The 20,195-nt window shown below is 38.5% G+C and overlaps 1 protein-coding gene across 3 annotated transcripts in view; it reads right to left on the bottom strand.

The window, feature by feature from the left end:
- The window catches only part of ADCY1 (adenylate cyclase 1), a 181,401-nt gene that overhangs the window by 60,066 nt on the left and 101,140 nt on the right, over positions 1-20,195 (bottom strand). For all 3 annotated transcript variants that reach the window (XR_012629129.1, XM_074869914.1, XM_074869905.1), the window contains exons 6-7: positions 14,254-14,412; positions 12,657-12,798 (exon numbers count right to left, since the gene is read on the bottom strand). Coding sequence is in view for 2 of the 3 variants with exons in the window: in XM_074869914.1 (XP_074726015.1) it covers positions 12,657-12,798; positions 14,254-14,412 (301 nt within the window). In the remaining variant the exon portion in view is untranslated. The remainder of the gene's footprint in view (positions 1-12,656; positions 12,799-14,253; positions 14,413-20,195) is intronic.

A 20,195-nucleotide genomic window follows, 5' to 3' on the forward strand; every position in this document is an offset into this window, starting at 1 on the left:
GTACCTCAGCCTTTTCCTCATCACTTGTTACCATGTTTCCTCCTGCGTCTAGCAGGTGATGGAGGCTCTCCCTGGTTTTTCCTTTTGCTGTTGACATACTTATAGAAACATTTCTTGTTGTCCTTGATTGCTGAAGCCAGATTAATTTCTAGCTAGGCTTTAGACCTCCTGATTTCTGCCCTGCATAGCCTCAGATTTCATCCTTAGCATTCCTAGAGCAAAAGACAGAGCAAATCACACTCCAAAATCTTCATTCAAATGCTCTAAAACCCACTAATGGCACTAAGGATTTGCTGTCTAGTATTCACAATACTATGATTTAACAGAGCAGTTTACATCATTACTTTAATGATCAAGGAATGAAGAGGGAAGTAAACTAGAAGCATTTGTTTAATGCACATTTTCATGAATACCTCAATTTAGAAGGACATGGCAAATGACACTGCTTATATTCTGAATGACATCTCAGGTATTGGTTTGCTATGCTGTTTAATGCATACAGCTATGCATCTGCATTTTCTGGAGAATCAAGGGTAATCCTATCGATCTACCAACACTCTGTTCAGTCAGTTACACTGTGGCTATGAAACACAAAAATGACTGCTGTATAAATAGTTGCACATTTGTTTATTTGCAGATGGCTATGTTAAAAACATGTGACATGTTTCAAATGTGGAAAGGTGCCTAGGTATGCACATGTGCTTTACTGTGCACTGAAAGGCTGACTGAAGCCAGCTAGCATCACCAGCACTGTATTGCATGGTCATCAGCTGGAATCTAAAAGGACACTAGTGTATCATCTAGTGTGTAATCATTTGCATAAGTGATAGATAAACAAAAGTCTCCATGAAGAGATACCCAACATGAACCCTTTCATTTGAGGGCTTTCTGGCAGAAGACTTACCGCTATATTGCAATAACCGCATAGAAGATACTGTACAAGGTTATTCATATACTAATCATCCTTTAGGTATTCCTAAGTACACCAAGTACGCAGTTGTTAGGCTTGAGTATGGCAGATATGATCAGCTTTTAAGCTATCACTCCCAACAGCTAAAACATACTTTTTGGACAGATACTCCACTTACAAATTTTTCCTAATGTAGCCATAATTCCTCTAGAAGTACTATATGGTTTGCTCAGTCTCTCTTTTGATACAACAAAAATGAGCAACTTTCTTGAAATTCCCTTCAGTTTTGCATTTTGCTTCATTTTTTTTAAAGACACAGAGATAAAAAGGGAATACACAGAAGTTTACAGGTGGGCCATATCTCAAGAGATCATTAGCTCTTTCTTTGCTCAAACCTTTCACTGTGGTCATTGCATTAATGAGGTCAACAACTTCAGTTTTACGTCTCCATTAGACGGACTGGAAAAGACGCTCTTAAATAAGTACAGAGAGCTACAGAAGCTGAGTGACAGCCTTCATTATGGAAATGCCACAGTAAAGGTACAAGAGTGGCAAAGAATAGGTAAAACATCTTACTAGCAAAAGATTCAAGAAGGCATGACTGAGAAAGGTGAGCACAAGAGCATGACTATATACTCCTACAAGGATTTGAAGTCCTGTGAAAAGAGATGAATTTAGACTTTCTTTGATGCAAACTTCTTATAACAGATGCATTTCTGTGAACAACCTGCATCTTGAAAACTTGGAATGGGTATCTATTTAGCAGTTTAGCTCAGGAAGTGCGGCCCTGCCACCAACACATCTTTTCCTCAAACACATATTTTCATGCATATGCACATATTTTCCTGACTGTATCTTCAAAGAAGTAGGTAGAACATTTTTAGCTCATACCAACTGCTCCTTTTGTTTATAAATCTTATTGGCAGCTGATGTATGAATAGTATGAACTCCTTGTATGTTGGAAATACAGGGGAGTTTTACAGCTGTCTTGGAGTCAAATAGAAGTTTTTTGACTCAGGTCACTGAAAAAAAATGAAGTAGTGTGTCTACTTCTGGGGTCCCCAGAAGTAGACAAACTAGAGTGAGTTAGCAAAGATTCACCAAAACAATTAGGGTTCTAAAGCATGTGACATACAAGAAGAACCTGAGGGAATTCAGTTCATAGAGCTGGAAGAAAAGGCTAAGGAGGGATCTGATTGCTGTCTTCAGCCACCTAATTAGTAGTTACAGAGAAGACAGAGCCATACTCATCCCAAAAATGTTCAGAAGAAGCGCAAGAGGCTGTTCATAGGCTTCTGAACATAGGCTGGACCAAGGAAAATTCCTATTTGACACAAAGAACAGAAGTTTTAACCGTGAGGATGATCATGCACTGGAGTGGGCTGCCCAGAGAGGCTGCTGAATCTCCAGCCCTGGGAACACTCAGCACTCACTCAGACGAGTTGCCCTGAGCTACCTGCAATTTCAAAAGTGGATCTAACTGCAAAGCTGGCCCTGCTTTGAGCAAGGAGGTCGACCATATGACTTCCAAAGGCTCTTTCCAAATTCAGCTGCTATGTGATGTGGAACACACATAGCTACTGTTCTTCATGGCTGGCTGAGAACCTAACCACTCGAAGGACTTGCGATACACACAAGTTGGACACACTGGCAGTTCTTAGATTATGTATAATTTTATATATAGCTTTTTCTTCTTTTTTTTTTTTTTTTTATATCTAGTGGTTGCAGGATATATAGATTCTGCACTGGGACTGAGGATATTCCACGCTACTATTACATATACACAATATCAAAATTACAAACAAAGGAAGTCTCTCACACTTTTGTCTCACAAATCATGTCCTTTTTTTATTATTACTTTTACAGCAGAACAATACTTTTGACACAGTGAACTTCTGAGTGAACTATTTAAGTAATCTCACCTTCTGCTTTAAGTCTCTGATAAAGGCAAGAAATGCAGTATAGTCTGTTAAAACAGCCTTAAAAAAAAAAGAAACAAAAAACCCAACCCCAATTCTTTCCCTGTGCCTTTGCTCTGAACTTGCTCCAGGACAGCATTACAAGAAAGCTGGACTGCAGCATTCTCATTCTAGCTCATTTTGTCAATGCATTTTACTTTCACACTTCTTTTTGACCCTCAGCATCATCTCTTATTCTGTTCACTGTTAATTTGCTTCATAATTTTAGGAAAGGTTGGTTTTTTGCTCCAACACAGATGGCAAATAAGGTTAAGAGCTGGGCTTTCCTAACAGAGCACTCTGAAAGCAGCCAGACTATCTACAGCTTTGTGAGTGTCTTTAAGTATGCAGAAAACAAACAAGCACTGATTAAAATTCTGGAAAAACACCCCAGGGTTTGAATCTCATGTAATACATGAGATTCATGTAAGGGATTCACTGGTGCTTTTCTGGGATTCTCAGAAACAGCAGCAGACTGTTGTTCCCCTGACTATATTCAATCGTAGTGTTTAAAATGGCATGGGAAAGAAGATACTAATGACATTCAATACACAGTTACAGAAATCCTAAATGCTGTAGCACTATGTCGGTCTGTGCTTTCTATCTTCAGGCAGGCAGGACCATGACTCTTGCTAGTAGTGTTTGTTCCATTACTATCTGCAAGCCATTTCATCCCGAGATAGGTGAGAAATCTGATTTGGTATTTTTTTCCTTACAGTTAAAACCAGCAGTTTTTTGTTTTTCCATCCTTTTTACTGGCCTTATGATACATCTTGCTTATCACACCTCAGCTGTCCATCAGGAAGGTACATTAGTGATTTTTACCAGTAAATAATACAGCTTCTAAAAGACAAACTCTTAACATTCAGAATGGTGTGGTCACTTTCTTGTCACAGATGTAGAAAAACTTTTCAGCAGCTGTGAAAACTGAAACAATCTCTAGATCAGTAAGAAAGAAAATCATATACCAGTGCCCTATGTTTCTTCCTTCTACAGATTCCACATTTCTGGAGGAAGAAAAAGAAGGAGGCTGATGTTAGAGCATATAACTAATTCCACCATCATTGACAGCCCAAGCTGTGGGCTGTCACATTGATGATGATGCACAGCATCACAGCAACTGCAGAAACAATCCTGAAGATGTAGAGCAACACACCCTGCAACACAAGCAGCATTCCTCTGTTTGTGCTGAGTGGTAACACAAGCAGTTTGTTTCCAATGTTGGGGTGCGTATATTCCAACAACTTGTGCAATGCAAAGTCTCCGGCACAGATCAGCCCCTGTCAATATACAAGCTAGAGCTTCCATCAAGATCCTGTGTGTCTATCTGTTAAACCAGCTCTGCTAAGGTATACCTGAGGCATTAACACCTCAGACATTCAAGTTATGCATTCAGATCTCTAGTTAAGTTCCTCGGTAGGAGCTGTCAGCCATTGAGAGCAAAGACCACCCTGGACTCTCCTAGTCATGGTGTGACGGATGCAGTCAGCCCCCTTAACCAAACTAACAGTAATTTGGTACAGGCTCCAAAGGAGGTAAAGGCCTGAGCTGTAGCCAGGCCAAGAACTCCTCTAGAAAACCCATAAAGGGACAGAGTGACCTAGTGAACATTGATGCATACGAGCTTGGATCACCGATTATGCAATTAACACATGAATAGTGGGTGGCTTTTCCAAGACTCATTTATCCAGAAACAAAGAAAGTTGTGGGTACAAGGAGTATCATGCATGCCTTTCCCATTGTATGCAAACTGACTACAAGCCAACCACTTTACTCCATAAATATGACACCCTAATTGAGCCTTCTTTGAGCTCTTCCTGCTAGGCAGAGTGGCTGCATGGAGATCTTCCCTTGAGCTGAGATGCCTCTCAAGGTTTGAGATTCCTTACCTGAGACTGAGAGATCTTCCTCAGCCAAGGTGGAGAGACCCCTTATTTGCAACAGATCCTTGTAAGTGACTGACAGCATGCTGAATTAATACTAATGAAACCCATGTAACTGATTTCATTAGAGATAAACCATTGACCAAGTCTGAGACTAAGATTAGACCTAGCCACAGTTAAGCTCCATCAGGAGTTTAGAAAGCAAGGGGGCCCACTCTGAACCTTGTGACTCATTATTTTACTTCTGTAGCCTTTTTTTTCCTCTTTTTTATTGTTCACATGATGATGCCAATCTTTTAATCAGGTCAGACAAAATCAAACAAACTGCTATCAAAAATCCTAGTATTACATGGATTATATAGATCAAATTGCTTCAATTTTAAAAGTTAGATAAAAGTATTATTAAGACATGATAGAAAGCATCTCAAGAGTGTATATGAGCAGTTATACTTGTGAAACATGCTAGATGCTAACAATGATCCACAGGTAAAAGTGATTCACCAATAAAGTCAAAAGGCAAGCACATGTAGTTACTATGCATTTCATCCGTACAAAGCAAAAAAGCCATCATGAATCTATGTTGTTTTCTCTGTGCCATATTGCATAAAGTTCATTCCATGCTGGAGAAAAAAAATCAAATCAGCCACAGGAAAGACATAAACAGATAAAACCTGTTGGGTGTTGGTGGAAAGATACGGAGCCTAATAGTTTATTTTAATGTAGAAGGCAGATCACCTGCTTCATGACACAAAGCTATGCTGATTAACAGTAAAGGAGGATGTGGTACTCCAAGACAAAAAATACTGTCTTTTCAAGCAGCAGAGCGCTAGAAAATTTATTTTCCTGTTACTTCTTAGTGACAGGACTGCAATGCAGGAAGTTTAAAATCACATCTGTTTATGCTAGATGAAACAACAACATATAAAAGTGATGTGACAGCCTTTGCCACTTTCCTTACAGCTGTTGTCATGCAAGTTAGAATGAATCTCAGGTTGCTGAATTTCTGCCTATTTGATCTTGAGTCAAACAAATTAACTGATCAACCTTTTGAGCTGTTAAATCCATCTGCAGTTCACAGTAAATTAAGTCACAGGTGTGTAGTGCAGATAATTGCTCTAGATATTTCTGACATTTGCAAGAGGTTTTACATTTAAAATAGTATCTTCCAAAGGATGCTCCTGAGCTGTGTTTGCTTATTGAGAGGATTCTTGAACCTTTAGGCTTTCAGCTGAGTTTTCCTGAAATCGTAAGACTGATAAAAGTGCTCTCCTCTTCCTCAACTATTGCGATAACTTCTCTTTTCAAATAGACTGCTGCTGGTATTTTGTTTTGGCTATAATTATTTTTTGGGCAAAAATAAAATTGAAATTTTATCTGCCTTCCTTAAAACATTTAGGGCATGATTCAACACAGCAAACCAGGCAGGAGACAGAATGCCATACCTCTAACCAGCATCCACTTCCCTCCATCTGGATAAGGAACAGACAAGGATTCAGAAAAAATAAGGTAGACCCTTTCACCTGGGATTTTCAGGATGGTCATAGCATTACTCAGAGACTTCAGATAATGGAGCAGGGCTGTCCAAGATACAGAAAGCATTTTCTGAGACTGCCTGGCATGGCTTTGTATGTACATTGTAAGGTAGGAAAGAGAAATGTCAGCCTTTTCAGAGAAACAGCTACTTTCCAAAGGGCAAACAGATGAGGTACTCACCTTCATGGACTTTTCATGAATGCCCATCACTGAGTGCTATTCAAATAGTAAATGCAGATACCGTGCGATTTACATTGCCACAAATAAAAAATAACTAGTACTTTGAATACCCAGTTAGTTGGTGAATAACTCACCAGCACGCTAGTAGAAACTTTGCAGATGTTGATTAGCAACCTACTGAAAGCTAATTATTGATTATATTTGAGTCATGCTGTAAAATCCATAAGACACTTATGAATATATAGGAAACATTTATAATTTGTAGCTATAGTTTCCCTATTATTTTTATAATTTTTAAGACCACCGTTCCTGGATACAGACCTATTGCTTCCTGTTAATCGTCTATAGCATTATTTGTCTTTGCCTTAGCTCTGGAGCTGGCAAAGTTACTCAGTGAAGCAGGATCCCTTAAGCTGGCAAGGAGTAACGATGATGGCAGGCCCACTTCTGTAAATACAAAAACTAACACATTCTGAGAAATCTTTCCCTTCACAAAAACTTGATCAATTCTGATAGCTGCTTTGCTATCTGTAAAAGTACCTTAGGAATTTTGCTTAATTGTCTGTGCTGGACTGATTTCTCAGCTGGTGAGATTAATGAGCCTTTTCAAAACTAGGGAGGTGCTATCAGACAGTGAATTGCTACACCAAATACAAAGAAGTAAGCCCAAGTACAAAAACACCCGCTTATCGCCGAGGTTGTGGCCAAACTTGAGGAGGTGTTATACTGCAGGAGAATCATACTTCCTAGAGCAACCATAGAAGTGGACAGTCCATCTAAGCTCACTACCTCTGCTGTGCTTCTGGGAGCCAGCTGTGCCAGCTGTAAAACTGAGACAAAGATACTTTCACTAACGTCAGTGCTGACAATGAAAGAACAAAGAATTCTGATGAAAGCCAGATCCACTCTATTAAAAAAAAATAAATGAAATGTTAAGCATACAGTTTGAAAGTCGAAACAGGATCAGTCTGGTAGATTAGTGAGGAAACATTAATGGAAAAAGTTGTTTAGCTGGGTCTAAGCAGCAGGTCTAAGCAGTTATAAAGTTCTTGTAAGGGGATCTGAGATTAACCGATCTGGCCTGATTTTTTTTTTTTTCCTGAAATAACATGCACGTACAGTAGTATTTACAATACTTCAGAAAGCTAGGACATTCTGAAACTAAGAGAATGTCCATACTCTAAAGCATAGAGTATAGATCTTGTGAATTTTTAATATATTATAAAGAGATCTGCTTTTCTATCTGGATCAGACCTGTTTTAAAAGCCCAAGACATTCATGTATGTGGTCAGACTTCTGGCTAGTTACACTAATTAAACTTTTCAAACCTTGTCTCAGTGCAATATTTTGGTCACATCACTGTAAGTTTTAGTATCAATATGAAGTATCATAAAGACACAATTAAACTTTACTTAAAAAAAATGTACTGGCATTTTCAGCACTAGAAGCTGTCAGGGAATGATACCATTTTATTATATTTAAAAAGCATATTTGCATAGTTTTTAACTATGATGGCCAGTAAAAAAAATTAAATTAATTCAAAAAATTTCTGTATGACTTTGAAAATCAGATGAATTATTTAAGTCTGTTTAGAAGCTGAATGTTATCCAAACATGCATAATTATTGCTTAATAGTGATAACAATAGTAATAGTAATAGTAATAATAATAATAACAACAACAACAACAGATTAGTATAATCTCTACCAAAAAAACCCCTATAACAAAACAAAAAGGAAAGTATTCCCTCAGTGGCCACTTAGAAGTGCTCTCACATACATTAGCTTATACACCAAACTAGCAATCAGATCAGATGACAGAATTGTGGCTGATTCAATAGAAGATTAAAAAAATTTGGAATACTTTATAATTTTTTCACATTTAAAATGTAACTGATACATGAATGAGTCATCTTATACTGTTATTCTCATCCTTGGTTTGGGTGATATTTGTGATGAAAGATCTTCCTGTTAGACCAAATAGGGAAGAATGTGGGGTATGTGTCTTCTAAATAAATAAATAAAAATTAAAAAAACCCTAAGTGGGACTATTTACCTTTCAAATTCAACAGATTCTTGGCCATCTGTTGCTCATAACATTGATTTTCATTCCTCTTGGCATCATACCTGCTAAGGTCAGTTCATATTAATGTCAGAGATGATGCACAGAGAATAAAAAATATGTCTGCATTTTAGCTACCGAGGCTCCAGAGGAAGGAATACAATATTAAACCAGCAGATGCCTGAATTCACCTAAAAAACTCCATCTTGTCTGTGCTTCTTGGGTAGCCTTCTGATTCTGTCTCTGAAGAGTTAATGACTGAATTAGGGTAGGAGGGGACAGCAGGTGTTTATTTTGAAGATAAATATACTATTATGTAGCTTGTGGTCTAATGATCAGCATGCAAGTATACGACAACTGGGGATGGCTGTGACGTGCTGTGACATAGAGTGATGAGACATGCTGATTGATCTGTGAGCCCAGTGGAGAAGCCAGTCAATACCAGTAAAATTCATGAAGTGTTTATTTCTGCCAGTTTAGCTGACATGCCATTGATGCATGTTGGAGAGCTAATATTGTCAGTCAAGCTGTACCACAGCATCTGTACATCAGCATCTTGCTCACTGGAAAAGGGAAAACATAACCCCCATTTTTAAATTTGGTGGCCTTCTATGATGGGGTTACAGCATTGGTGGATAAGGGAAGAGGTTTGACCACACAAACATCATGAAGTTCAATAAGGCCAAATGCAAGGTCCTCACATGGGTTGGGACAATCCCAGGCACAAATACAGGCTGAGTAAAGAGTGGATTCAGAGTAGCCCTCAGGAGAAGGACTTGGGGGTGTTGGTTGACAAGAAGCTCAACATAACCCAGCAATGTGTGCTCACAGCCCAGAAAGCCAACTGTATCCTGAGCTGCATCAAGAGAAGTGTGGCCAGAAGGTAAAGGGAGGTGATTCTTCCCCTCTACTCTGCTCTTGTGAGGCCCCACCTGGAGTGCTGTGTCCAGCTCTGGGGTCCCCAAAATAAGGAGGACATGGATCTGCTCGAGAGGGTCCAAATGAGGCCACGAGGATGATCAGGGAGATGGATCACCTCCCTGATGAGGACAGGCTGAGACAGTTGGGGTTCAGGCAGGAGAAGAGAAGGCTCTGGGGAGACTTTATAGCAGCCTTCCAGTACTTAAAGGGGGCCTACAGGAGAGATGGGGAGGGACTCTTTATCAGGGAGTGTAGTGATAGGACAAGGGGTAATGATTTTAAACTGAAAGAGGGTAGATTTAGATTAGATATAAGGAAGAAATTCTTTCCTGTGAGGGTGGTGAGACACTGGAAGAGGTCCCCCAGAGAAGTTGTGGCTGCCCCCTCCCTGGAAGTGTTCAAGGACAAGTTGGACAGGGCTTTGAGCAACCTGGTCTAGTGGAAGGTGTCTCTGCCCATGGCAGGGGGGTTGGATCTCGGTGATCTTTAAAGTCCCTTCCAAAACAAACCATTTTATGATTCTATGATCTGCCACTTCCACACACCCATCAGTGACACCCATGGGTAAGATGGTATTTGATTTATGGAGCTGATAAACCAATTAGTCATTTCTCAGCAGTCACCAGTAATTTCTCAGCAGTCTTGCAAAGACAAAGAAATGTGTGCTCACACAGTAGTAGGTTTTCATCCTTGCACATTAAACATGTGTTGACCTGGTTTACTTTATTACGTGAACGTCAAGCTTCTGTTCCTCAATCACTGGCTTATGCAGTGGAGTTGACACAACACAGTTTCTACGTGTAATAGCCATATTTATCCCCTTGTCTCTCTGCACCAACCTATCAATAATTTTCTGAAATTCAGCTCTTTTTCTTCTCAGTATGAAAAGAAACTGGATATATAATAACATAGGAAATGAAATTATACATAATGCTGTAGGAGTGAAAAGAGAGAAAACCAAGACAAACAAATCTAGCAGCAATAAGCAACACACCTAACTTAATTAAACCCTTCTTTATGTTTTCTTTTTTATTGGGGATTGGTTAATTTAGGAACTAATTCTGATTTCAAGAAAGGCACCAGAAAATCCCCCACTGACTGCCAAAACAGAAGCTAGCCCACTGGTTTTCCACCTGTTTTCTTTCATGCTACCTAAAAATGAATCTAATCATATATACCATCAGAAGCATAAAAAACATGAGATTGCATGATTTTCACAGCAGATGAGAACACTCCATTCCTCTAATAACAAGATGCTTTAGAGGAAGTGCATTAAAAAAACACCCTTGCAGCAGCCTTTCTGGGATAAAACAACAGGAGTTTCTACTCCCAGATTCAAATTCCCCAGGTGACTGGTCTCCCTACATTTCCATAAAAACTCCCTGAGCCATCAAATTCAGACCAAGAAACTGACTGCGGGCATGGAATTCAAGATGACCTATTTTTCTCTGGTTACATTTTTGTCGAACACTCATCTAACACCCTCAAGCATGGAGCCGTGGAGCTCTGCCATCATTTTAAAACCTCATTCATATTGTTTTCATACTTACTTTCAGAATTGGATAATTTTCCGTCTAAAGGTCAAATCCTTGAATGAAACTTGTTGGGGCAGAGTCTCAGAAGTTAAAGGTGCAAAAGTCTATCCTGAGTTGTCTGTCTGAGATAAAGAGCAATAAAGTTCCTCTTGGCCTACAAACATGTTATGGCAGATAACTTCTAAGATAAGCCTCATTTGATGTGGAAAAGGTTGGAACAAACTGAATGTGTTTAAATGATGATTATGCACTTTCAAGACTCCTAGTGAGGTCACAAAACATTTTGCAGTAGAACAAAAGGCTGCCCTAAACTCAGTAACTGGTTGAGGAAGAAAGGTATGACTATACATGAACCTGTTGAAAAACCACTGTCATCACCTTCACTGCATGTTGAGACTCAAGATATTACCATCATACTGCTGGGCCTTTGTTCTCCTTACCCTTAAAATATGGTTAGAATGAGGAGTCACACCCATCTCCATCAGGGGGGGCTAAATCCTGAGCAACATCTAAGAAATGAAGTTCCTGCTCAAATGAGCTAAAATCTTCTCTTACCTTATTCTTTCCACACTTTCCATTTTCTGTTCTCCACCAAAAAGAAGAAAAGAGCAGAAAACGTTATTGTCCCTCAACAGCACTGCTGACTTACTCCTCTTTCCCCAGTACATCTCCAGGGGTCTAACAAAAGGAAGAAGCTGAGGGGAGAGGGGAACTTAAGAAAATTTGGAGGGAAGGGCATCTAAGATAAGAAAGGGACGAGCAAAATCATTGTGGGAGTCTGAAGTGACAGAGCAAGCAAGGAAAACATTGAATTTGTCATGAGCAGCTCAACGTAGCAGGAGAAAAAAACATGCATGTTTTGGACAGAGAATATATTATTTGTTGCAATAATCTTAGAAAATTTACTCAGCTTCAGCATAAATACCTGATCTGTGGTACAGTGGTATATACATTCGAAAGCAGGATGGTTGACTGCAGCCTCTTCCTCTGACCTGGATAAAAGGGCTTGTGTTGTACAGCTTGGCAACATGGCAGATTTTCTACACTTCAAGGGGATGTTAGTTCAATCACTAATGAATTCACTTTGCTAACTTTTCTGCTGTGGTCATGACATGTCTGTAAATACTACTTCTTCTATGTCTATTCGTTGGGGAATCCTCCAGGCCCGATAAAGGAGCCACCAGTATCACAAGTGGTTGCGGAAAGGGTTAGGAGAGCACGAGTAAAATGGCATGGGAATATGGGAATGAAAGAGTAAAGAAAACTAGAAGAAAAATAGCCAAGCTGTGAGCATTAATATTCTGAAACACTCTTTTGAGGGGAGGAGGAAGGGAAGAGTAAATTAAATTTTTGGAGTAACATATCATATAATTTCTGATAGAATGATTACAGAATCTGAATAGAACAGCAGTTTTCTTTTTTGGGAGTTAAAGGGAAAAATTGTTTTATTTTTAAATTTCAAAAGTAAATTGATCATCTTCTCTATGTAATGTTCAAGGTTAGTTTTTTTTAGCATTCCTGCCTCAGTCAAAAACAAAAGATCTGATTTCAAGAGTGTTTTTAGAGCTTCTAGAAATAGGAAATACCAGTATTGCCTCTGCTGTCAGAATGTCACAGAACAGTTGTTAAATTACAAAAACATATCATGGAATAAGCTAGAATTTTTTAGACCTTACCTTCCTACGGTGGGATGGCACAATAAAATATGTTTCAATATTATGCTTCTTCAAGAAACTATTCCTTTCATGACCATATCCTGGTTCTACTTCGTAGTCCCCATTTAGGCACTCTAAGGTGGTCTTTGTAATGTGAACTTTCCTGAAGAGAAAAATTGGACATTGTTGTTTAAAGCAAAGACATATTATGAGCTAGTTGCTACTGAAATACACTCCTGTGCGGAATCATAAAGAGGTCAAGCTACGTGCAAAACTCCATTTTTAATGTAAAAAAATTGTTTGTTTTGTCTTTTCAGCCAAATAAAACATAGAAATATTTCTATTACAAGCATTTTCTAAACTTGAGCAGAGTGAACAGAAAGATAACTGTTGATTGTCCAAACATTGCAGATTTGTTGATTTGTAGAAAGTGAAAGTCTGCACATAATTTTCCACATTGTGTGGCTTTCTTACATGTTTACCTCACTGCCTGCTTGGAAAAACATCCTGCTGTTTGAAACTTGTGACTTCATGCTACGAATCTCTCCTGCGCATAGAGGAGAAACTTCTGTTTCTGTTCTCCTTCACATTTCTGACTTGTTTCATTTACTCACTCCGTTTTGCAGGCAGCTTTCTAATTCACTTTGTTTTGGTAGCACAGCCATCTGACAGTATTTATGAGTTTTCTTATCCTGAAAACTGTCTTCACATTTTCTCCCAAAAAGCCCCTTACATTTGAAATGTCTTCACAGAAGATATCTGAAAAGCTATTACTGCTTTCCTTTATTAAACACGTTCAGATTTTTTTCACTGGAAAGTCTTAAGGTAAGGAACATACAAAATACACTGCCAAAATTGTCTAAGGCAGACATACGTAACAAACAGAAATTCACTCACCTTAACCACAAAAATTAAGAGGTTCCATTGTCTCCCTCTTCAGCAAATCATGATCTTGTAAAAATCCAACAGAGGATGGTAGGTCCTAGTCCAAATGTGAGTTGCACTCAGAAGCACACCCCTGCACCTCTGAACGCTTCACTGTGTGCGTTTAAATTGGGTCCAAGGCTGTCCAGGTGGTACTTAAAGTTCCAGGACGTGTGCAGCCTGAAGGGTTGGCTGCAGGTTTATGTGCTACTGTATCATTTACACGCACACCATCAATATTTGAGTGCATAAACAGGTATTTTTTTTCTACAGCATGCTACTAGTGTTGGAAATTTTGCCATGTAAAAGGAGTAAGGGACACACCCCCTACATGTGTAGAGGTGCAAGGGTAAAAATCTCCTGGAATAATTAGAGGGTTTTACTTTTATAACATGAAATGGTGAAAGTCTAGCATTCCTACATTCCTAGCATTGTCTCATTCCTACTCTTTATATCTGGCAGCTTTTAATAAGGATTTTGTTCGGAAATGTTTTGCTTCTAATCTAACCTATTACTAATGTAAATATCAAGATCATTTGGAGAATTCCACATGATAAATCACATAATACATTGATTGCTCTTACTGAACACAACCCTTCTTATCAACAGCAATTACACTGCAAACGCCTCAAAGAAGGAAATAAATCCTTCACCCATACAGGTTTCTTTTTCTATGGTTCTTTTTCAGACTTACCCAGGCAGTCCTCCAGCTTCCATTACATTAGCTAAAGTCACATCATTTGACCAGACATCATATTGCCATTTTCGGAGACCCAGGACACCACAAAGCACCCTGCCTGTATGCAATCCAACTCTCATGTTGAGATCAACCTCTGTGGCTTCCGCAACAGATCTGAAAAAGACAGCATCAGAATATTAGTCTTTAGACGATTACATTGCTCTTGATTTTCTTTTTCTCTCCTTCTCCCAAAGTTAACATACATATACATGACTGAATACACAGGATCTTTTAAAAATCTCAGATGATATATTCAGGAACTGTTCTTTTCCTTCACTTGTTTCAAAGCCCCAATTATAATTCCAAAGAAATAATTTTCTTGGTGATATTTTAATTACCGTTTAACCAAAATCTCAGTATTTCTAAATTTCTTAACCTAATACTGAACATTTAATTTTCCAGGTTTCAAGGCAATGCAGAAAAGATTATGTTTCATTATGTTTAATAAAGTAAAAAAAGTGAAAAAAAAAGGACAATAAAGCAAATGTAGTAAATGGCCTTGTCATGAAACTTCCCTAAGACTATAATTTTTAGGTTTTATTTGCCACTTTTGCAGTATTTGCTATCATGGTCCTACAGAAACAGATACTTTCATGGGAAATAAACAAAGAACTTTCTGGCTGTAACTCAAATAACTCAGAAACAGTCAGCTTAACTCCTGCACTTCCCTTTTTATCTTGTGTCTCATACATATTTAGTTTTTTTTTGTCATAAATGTTCCTTTTTCCCAATGGATATTTATTTCAGCAGGATGACAAGTGACCACAACGTGACTGTTGAAATCAAAAGAAGATTTCTGAAACTATCTTATTAGGCTTAATTCTAACCTGCCTAAATAAGCAAACATTTCAATTTTACCATTACTACAAACTGCTTTCAACTCAGTATTAAAATGGGCTACCTGGCTTCTTCTTTTCACTAGGAATCTCTGTTTCTCCTTAACCTAGCCTTGGGTTTACTGGTTGGTGGATTTTTCTCTCTCTGTAATTCTTTTTTACCCCCTCCCCCCTCACTTCACACATATAAAGATCATGCTTGATCCTATATGAGTTAACTGAATTTCATCATGAAGGAATTTAATATTAAACACTAAGGAAAAGATTGGTCTTGTAAGTAAAATATAAACTCAAGACTTGCATTTAATTTCCTCCTTTACAACTGCTGTTGTGACTTAAAGTAATTTTATTCTCTTTCAGTTCTCCATCTATAATATCAAAATAATGTTTTCTTTTCCTCACTTCTTTTGTTCGCAGTGGCATGGTCTCAAGGTAATAGTGTAAAACATTTGCAATTAAAATATAAAATAATCATGGAAAAAGAGCATAGTATGGACTCCAAAACTTCCTCTCTGTACAGCACAGAGGGTTAGAAATAATTAAACAAAAGTTATGGTCTCATTTATGTTGTCACAGTTTAGATTTGTGATGTTCTCTAAGTTCACCATTTAATTAAAACTCCACCTGAATGAAAACCTACTCAGTAAAAAATTAAAATTTTTTTCCCAAGTGTGTCAGAATGTCAGTCTTCTTGGATGATACTTATTTAATATTTCATGATATTTTTTCAACTGACATTTTCACCTTATGCTACTGCTAGGAAACTGTTGTAACTACTAATAATCGCACAGAGTTGTGCTGCACCTTTACCTTTATGGTATGACTAGCTAAGCATCATTTCCTATGGTGACACTGAAAGGGCACAGACTTATATTTAAACACTCTTACAGTTTCTGCAATAAAAGAGGTATGAGGAGGTACTAGTTGAGACGGCAAATGGATAAGCAATGACTCCACTCCACTGTGCTGTAATCAGTTCAATTACCCAGTTACAGAAGTACAGAGCAAAGAAAATGATGAAAGCGATAAATCAGTGCAAGAGCAGCAAATGCAGAGAGATTATAAACACTAATATCTTTACAAAGCTCCTGCAAGAGTGGCACAGAAATCGCCTGTAACTATGGACTTACACCTGTAAATTAAATCTAACCTTCAGAGATTTTCATTGTGTAGCTGGAAGAGGAATTAATTGGCAAAGTCATTATTAAAAGCATTTTTCAATTTTGGTGCCACGAGGAAGGATTCTGCATTTCTGTGAATGCGGGACATGCTATATTTCACACCCTGCACTGACTTGTTAACACTGAAAAGGAGCCTTGAAGCTAATAGTCTTACACATTACATGCAGAGATAACACTGCATAAATCTTTGCAACTTTTTCTGTTACAGAGACACCTGGCATTCTACAGCTAAGTTGCAGTCCAAAAAGAGATAATATCAGTGAATAAATGAAACTGACTGATCAGTGTAAGACTTGGTTTTCATTAGGTTTTAAAATTTAAATTTTGCAGTGCATTGAATAAAAGACCTTAAACTGAGGGTCTGCCTGTAATTTTCCTTTGATCTTCATTGACCGATATATTTTTTAAAGTATTGTCCAGCTACAGTTGATCTGGCAGAGAGGTCTTTAGGAGGACTTTTTAACTATTTCAGGAATAGTCACTGTATCTGTCCCTTGCATAGTTGTATTTGTTTAAATACAATTAACAGAAAGGGCAGCATAGGTCAAGATGTGGGGTGAGCAGCACAAGATACTTGGCCTTAATTTAAGCAAGGAAATCTGCTGCCATGAAGTGCTGAAGTATATACCATGTCAGCCATCACTAATGTGAGTAACGTGGAGATCTCTTTTGTCCCCATAGGGAATCTGGGCATACAACATTTTTCCAGTCATATTTTATGCAACAGCACAGAAAGGCTTATGCACAGCTTTCTGAAAGATTAAATATTTCCTTGTCCTACTTCTACTCACTGCAAGAGAGATTTCCTTTGTTCAGTATCTGTTACCTATGTAATTATCTTCATTGGCGAACCTGCAAGTGTGTGAGCTTCTCTGTTCGCAAATGAATGTGGTTTTTTTTTCCATTTAAAACAGCATATAAAACCTCAGGCTAAATGTAAGTGGAAACACAGTGAAATTCAGACAATGATAAAGACCACTCCAGACCTTTGACCTTCCTTTGTCCCAACTGGCTTGAGAGAGGGGGAAATTTCACCTGCTTTCAGAAATTTAAATAGCATAACAAAAAGTAAATGAAATGAGCAGAAAAATACAACATGGCTGACCATAATCCTAATTAAATAAGCTGGACTGTATAATGTACCAATAAACCATAAAGCAGAATCTGAAAACACTTTATGTTTTGAACAAAAGATTTCCAGAAGTAGTCACTAAGTAAAAAATCTAAGTCAAGAATGCATTTCTACATTTTTCCCAGAAATGACAGTGTGTTTCAGGGGTGTTTTCACCATTATTAAATCTGAGTAGGAATAAAAGCTTATGAACAGTTCATTAAAGTTTTTGAATTTATCTTGAAGACCTGTGTGCCCTTTATGCAGTTAATTTCCATAAATATACCCTACTGAACTATCAAAAATGAGAAATGTTAAGGAATATGTAAAGAATAGGCTTCAAATACAAAATCAGAGCAGTACCACAATCATATTCACAAACAACACCAACATTTGTGCACTAAACCATCACAAAAGTGTCCAGTGATGCATTTTAAATTCTGAAAACATTTCTGAAAAAATACCAGCACTTCACAAATAAGCCATGAATAGGAAAAAGAAGTTTCTCAAATAAATTATTCATCACAACTTATTCTCTCCTAGGTTCAGATACAATATACTCAAAAGTTTTCCAAAATGTTAACACAAAAGCAGGCCCAGAAACGAATGGAAATCGAAAACCATTTTCTTTTTAAACTAGAAGCGTGCAGAGTCTATGTAAGTGACTAATAAGATAACCATCTATCCTGACAGCTCAAGTATCCTACCAAGCCTTTAAATTTTAGTTCTCTCCTTAGCTACAAATATTTCATGTGCTGCTACAAACCATCAAAGTCATTTAGATCATCTGCAGAACAGATCCAGACCTGTGCTGCATTTGAAGGGAAAAAAAAAAAAAATTCTGCCTCCTATTTTTTATAAGTTATTTAGGGTTTTTCTTTAGGTCCAAAAATATCTGCATCAAAATAGATATTTCCTGGTTAAAGGCATAGACAAGATTTTTCGTTCAGTTACATATGTTTGCTTTTTATATAGGCATTGTTCTAAGATAAGGGTGGCCTTCAATTTTGCACATCTACCTAAATATTTCTGTGTCAGTTACACTTCAACTACATGAATTGGACAGGTTTTGGATGTTAATGACAAAGACTATTTTTCTGTGAATGGCTCTGTCAGCCCATCAGGCGGCTGGAGGAGGGGCTGCTGGCCATGGCCTAGAGTACCCAGGAACACCTGTACGCTAGGCACCCCTACCCTCCCTTCAGTCTGTCTTCTCACAAGGTGGGGACTGTGTTAGGCCTCTCAGGCAATTAAGTTTTGTTGCTTGAAAACCTTCACTGTCCTATTTCAGCAGCTGTTTCTCCAGGTCAGGTTTGGGTTTTTATGGTTTGTTTGTTTTTTTGTGGTGTGGGTTTTTTTTCTTTTAAATACTGACCAGAGCTGTATGCTTTCCCAGTACACAGCTGCCCTGGAGCACAGCAGCAGACAGCTAGGGCAGAGAGCCTCGGCTGTGGAGGTCTGATGGCTTCAGCTGTCAAGAGACTCACTTTGACAGAGATGCAAGCCGACTAAGCTTTCCTCAATGCTAGACAGCTTTCTCTACTGCTGAAAATCCAGTTGCTGGTTCTCCTAGAACTTAAGGTCAACTCACTCCTGCCAGTCCAAACTTTCCCATGCCCCAGACCTCTGGAGGACCAGGGGAAAATCATCAACAGTGATGAAATCAGGAAAGTTAGTGCTTCTATCTTCTTCCTCAGACAAAAGATCACACAGGAAAACTTGAGATTTCAGTTGGGCTTTCTCAAACTGACTGATGTAGTTCCTCTCCCTTCCCCAGTGGCTTTGGACAGCTGAGGACCAAACCCATAGGAAGGAGACAGTTCAAGCATCAACCTCCACAATGACCCATGCAACCAAGCAGCAACACAACTGGCAGGTGAAAAATAAGCCCAATTCCCGTCTGTGAGGTCTTACACAGATGACTGGTGGAGTCATCCATGTTAGGTGGAGTCATCCATATGGGATAAATTCACCTATGTGACACAGAGAAAAGCTGACAGACCGCACTGGGGTGCCCGGATTTCAAGAAGCAAAGATTCATGGACACTTTCCTTCAGACCTCTTCAAACTCCACAGGCACTAGGAACATTCAATCGCGGGGGCCAGAAGAGACTTATTCTAAAGTAACCCTCCCCTTCCTCCCCCCCATAATATGTATAGGTTAAACTGAAGTAGTCAGCAGCAGCTGTTGTGATCTACAGATGTGCTCCTACTGTGCCATGCTACCTGCTAACGTAGGCATAGCCAGTGATGCAGACAGTGGTTCAATTCCCTTGGAGTCAGTACTAAAATGACATCCTGGTAAGATGTCAAGGGAAGGAGTCTTGTGATGACATGAATGATTACAGGATCCCATTACACTTTTGACAAGTTTATGAATGTTAACCCCAGTATTTTGGCCCAGTCCCAAATCTAGTATTTATATATCCTGCTCACCCAGACTGCCTCCTCATTTCCAATTGGAAACATTACAATTCACTTCTTGCCCTGTGGTGTTATCAAGTGCATTTAAATAACTCCCTCATTTCATCACATTTCATCTCCTAAGAGGTTACATTTCTGGCCTGAGCCAAATGATTGTTTAATATAATTTATATCTGTTGATGAAGTGCTCTGTAAGGAAAGTCAAACTATTATTAAGAATGTATAAAATTGCCCCTATAATGCTAGCTTAAACCAGAACTCTAGACAGTTTATGGGGGAGAGAGGGAAGAGCTTGGATAGCTGGGCAGAACTTTCCTACATGGCAATTAGCTAACAATTATATCT

This window comes from Strix uralensis, chromosome 1, assembly GCF_047716275.1.
Source record: "Strix uralensis isolate ZFMK-TIS-50842 chromosome 1, bStrUra1, whole genome shotgun sequence".
In the NCBI taxonomy this organism is placed as follows: domain Eukaryota; kingdom Metazoa; phylum Chordata; class Aves; order Strigiformes; family Strigidae; genus Strix; species Strix uralensis.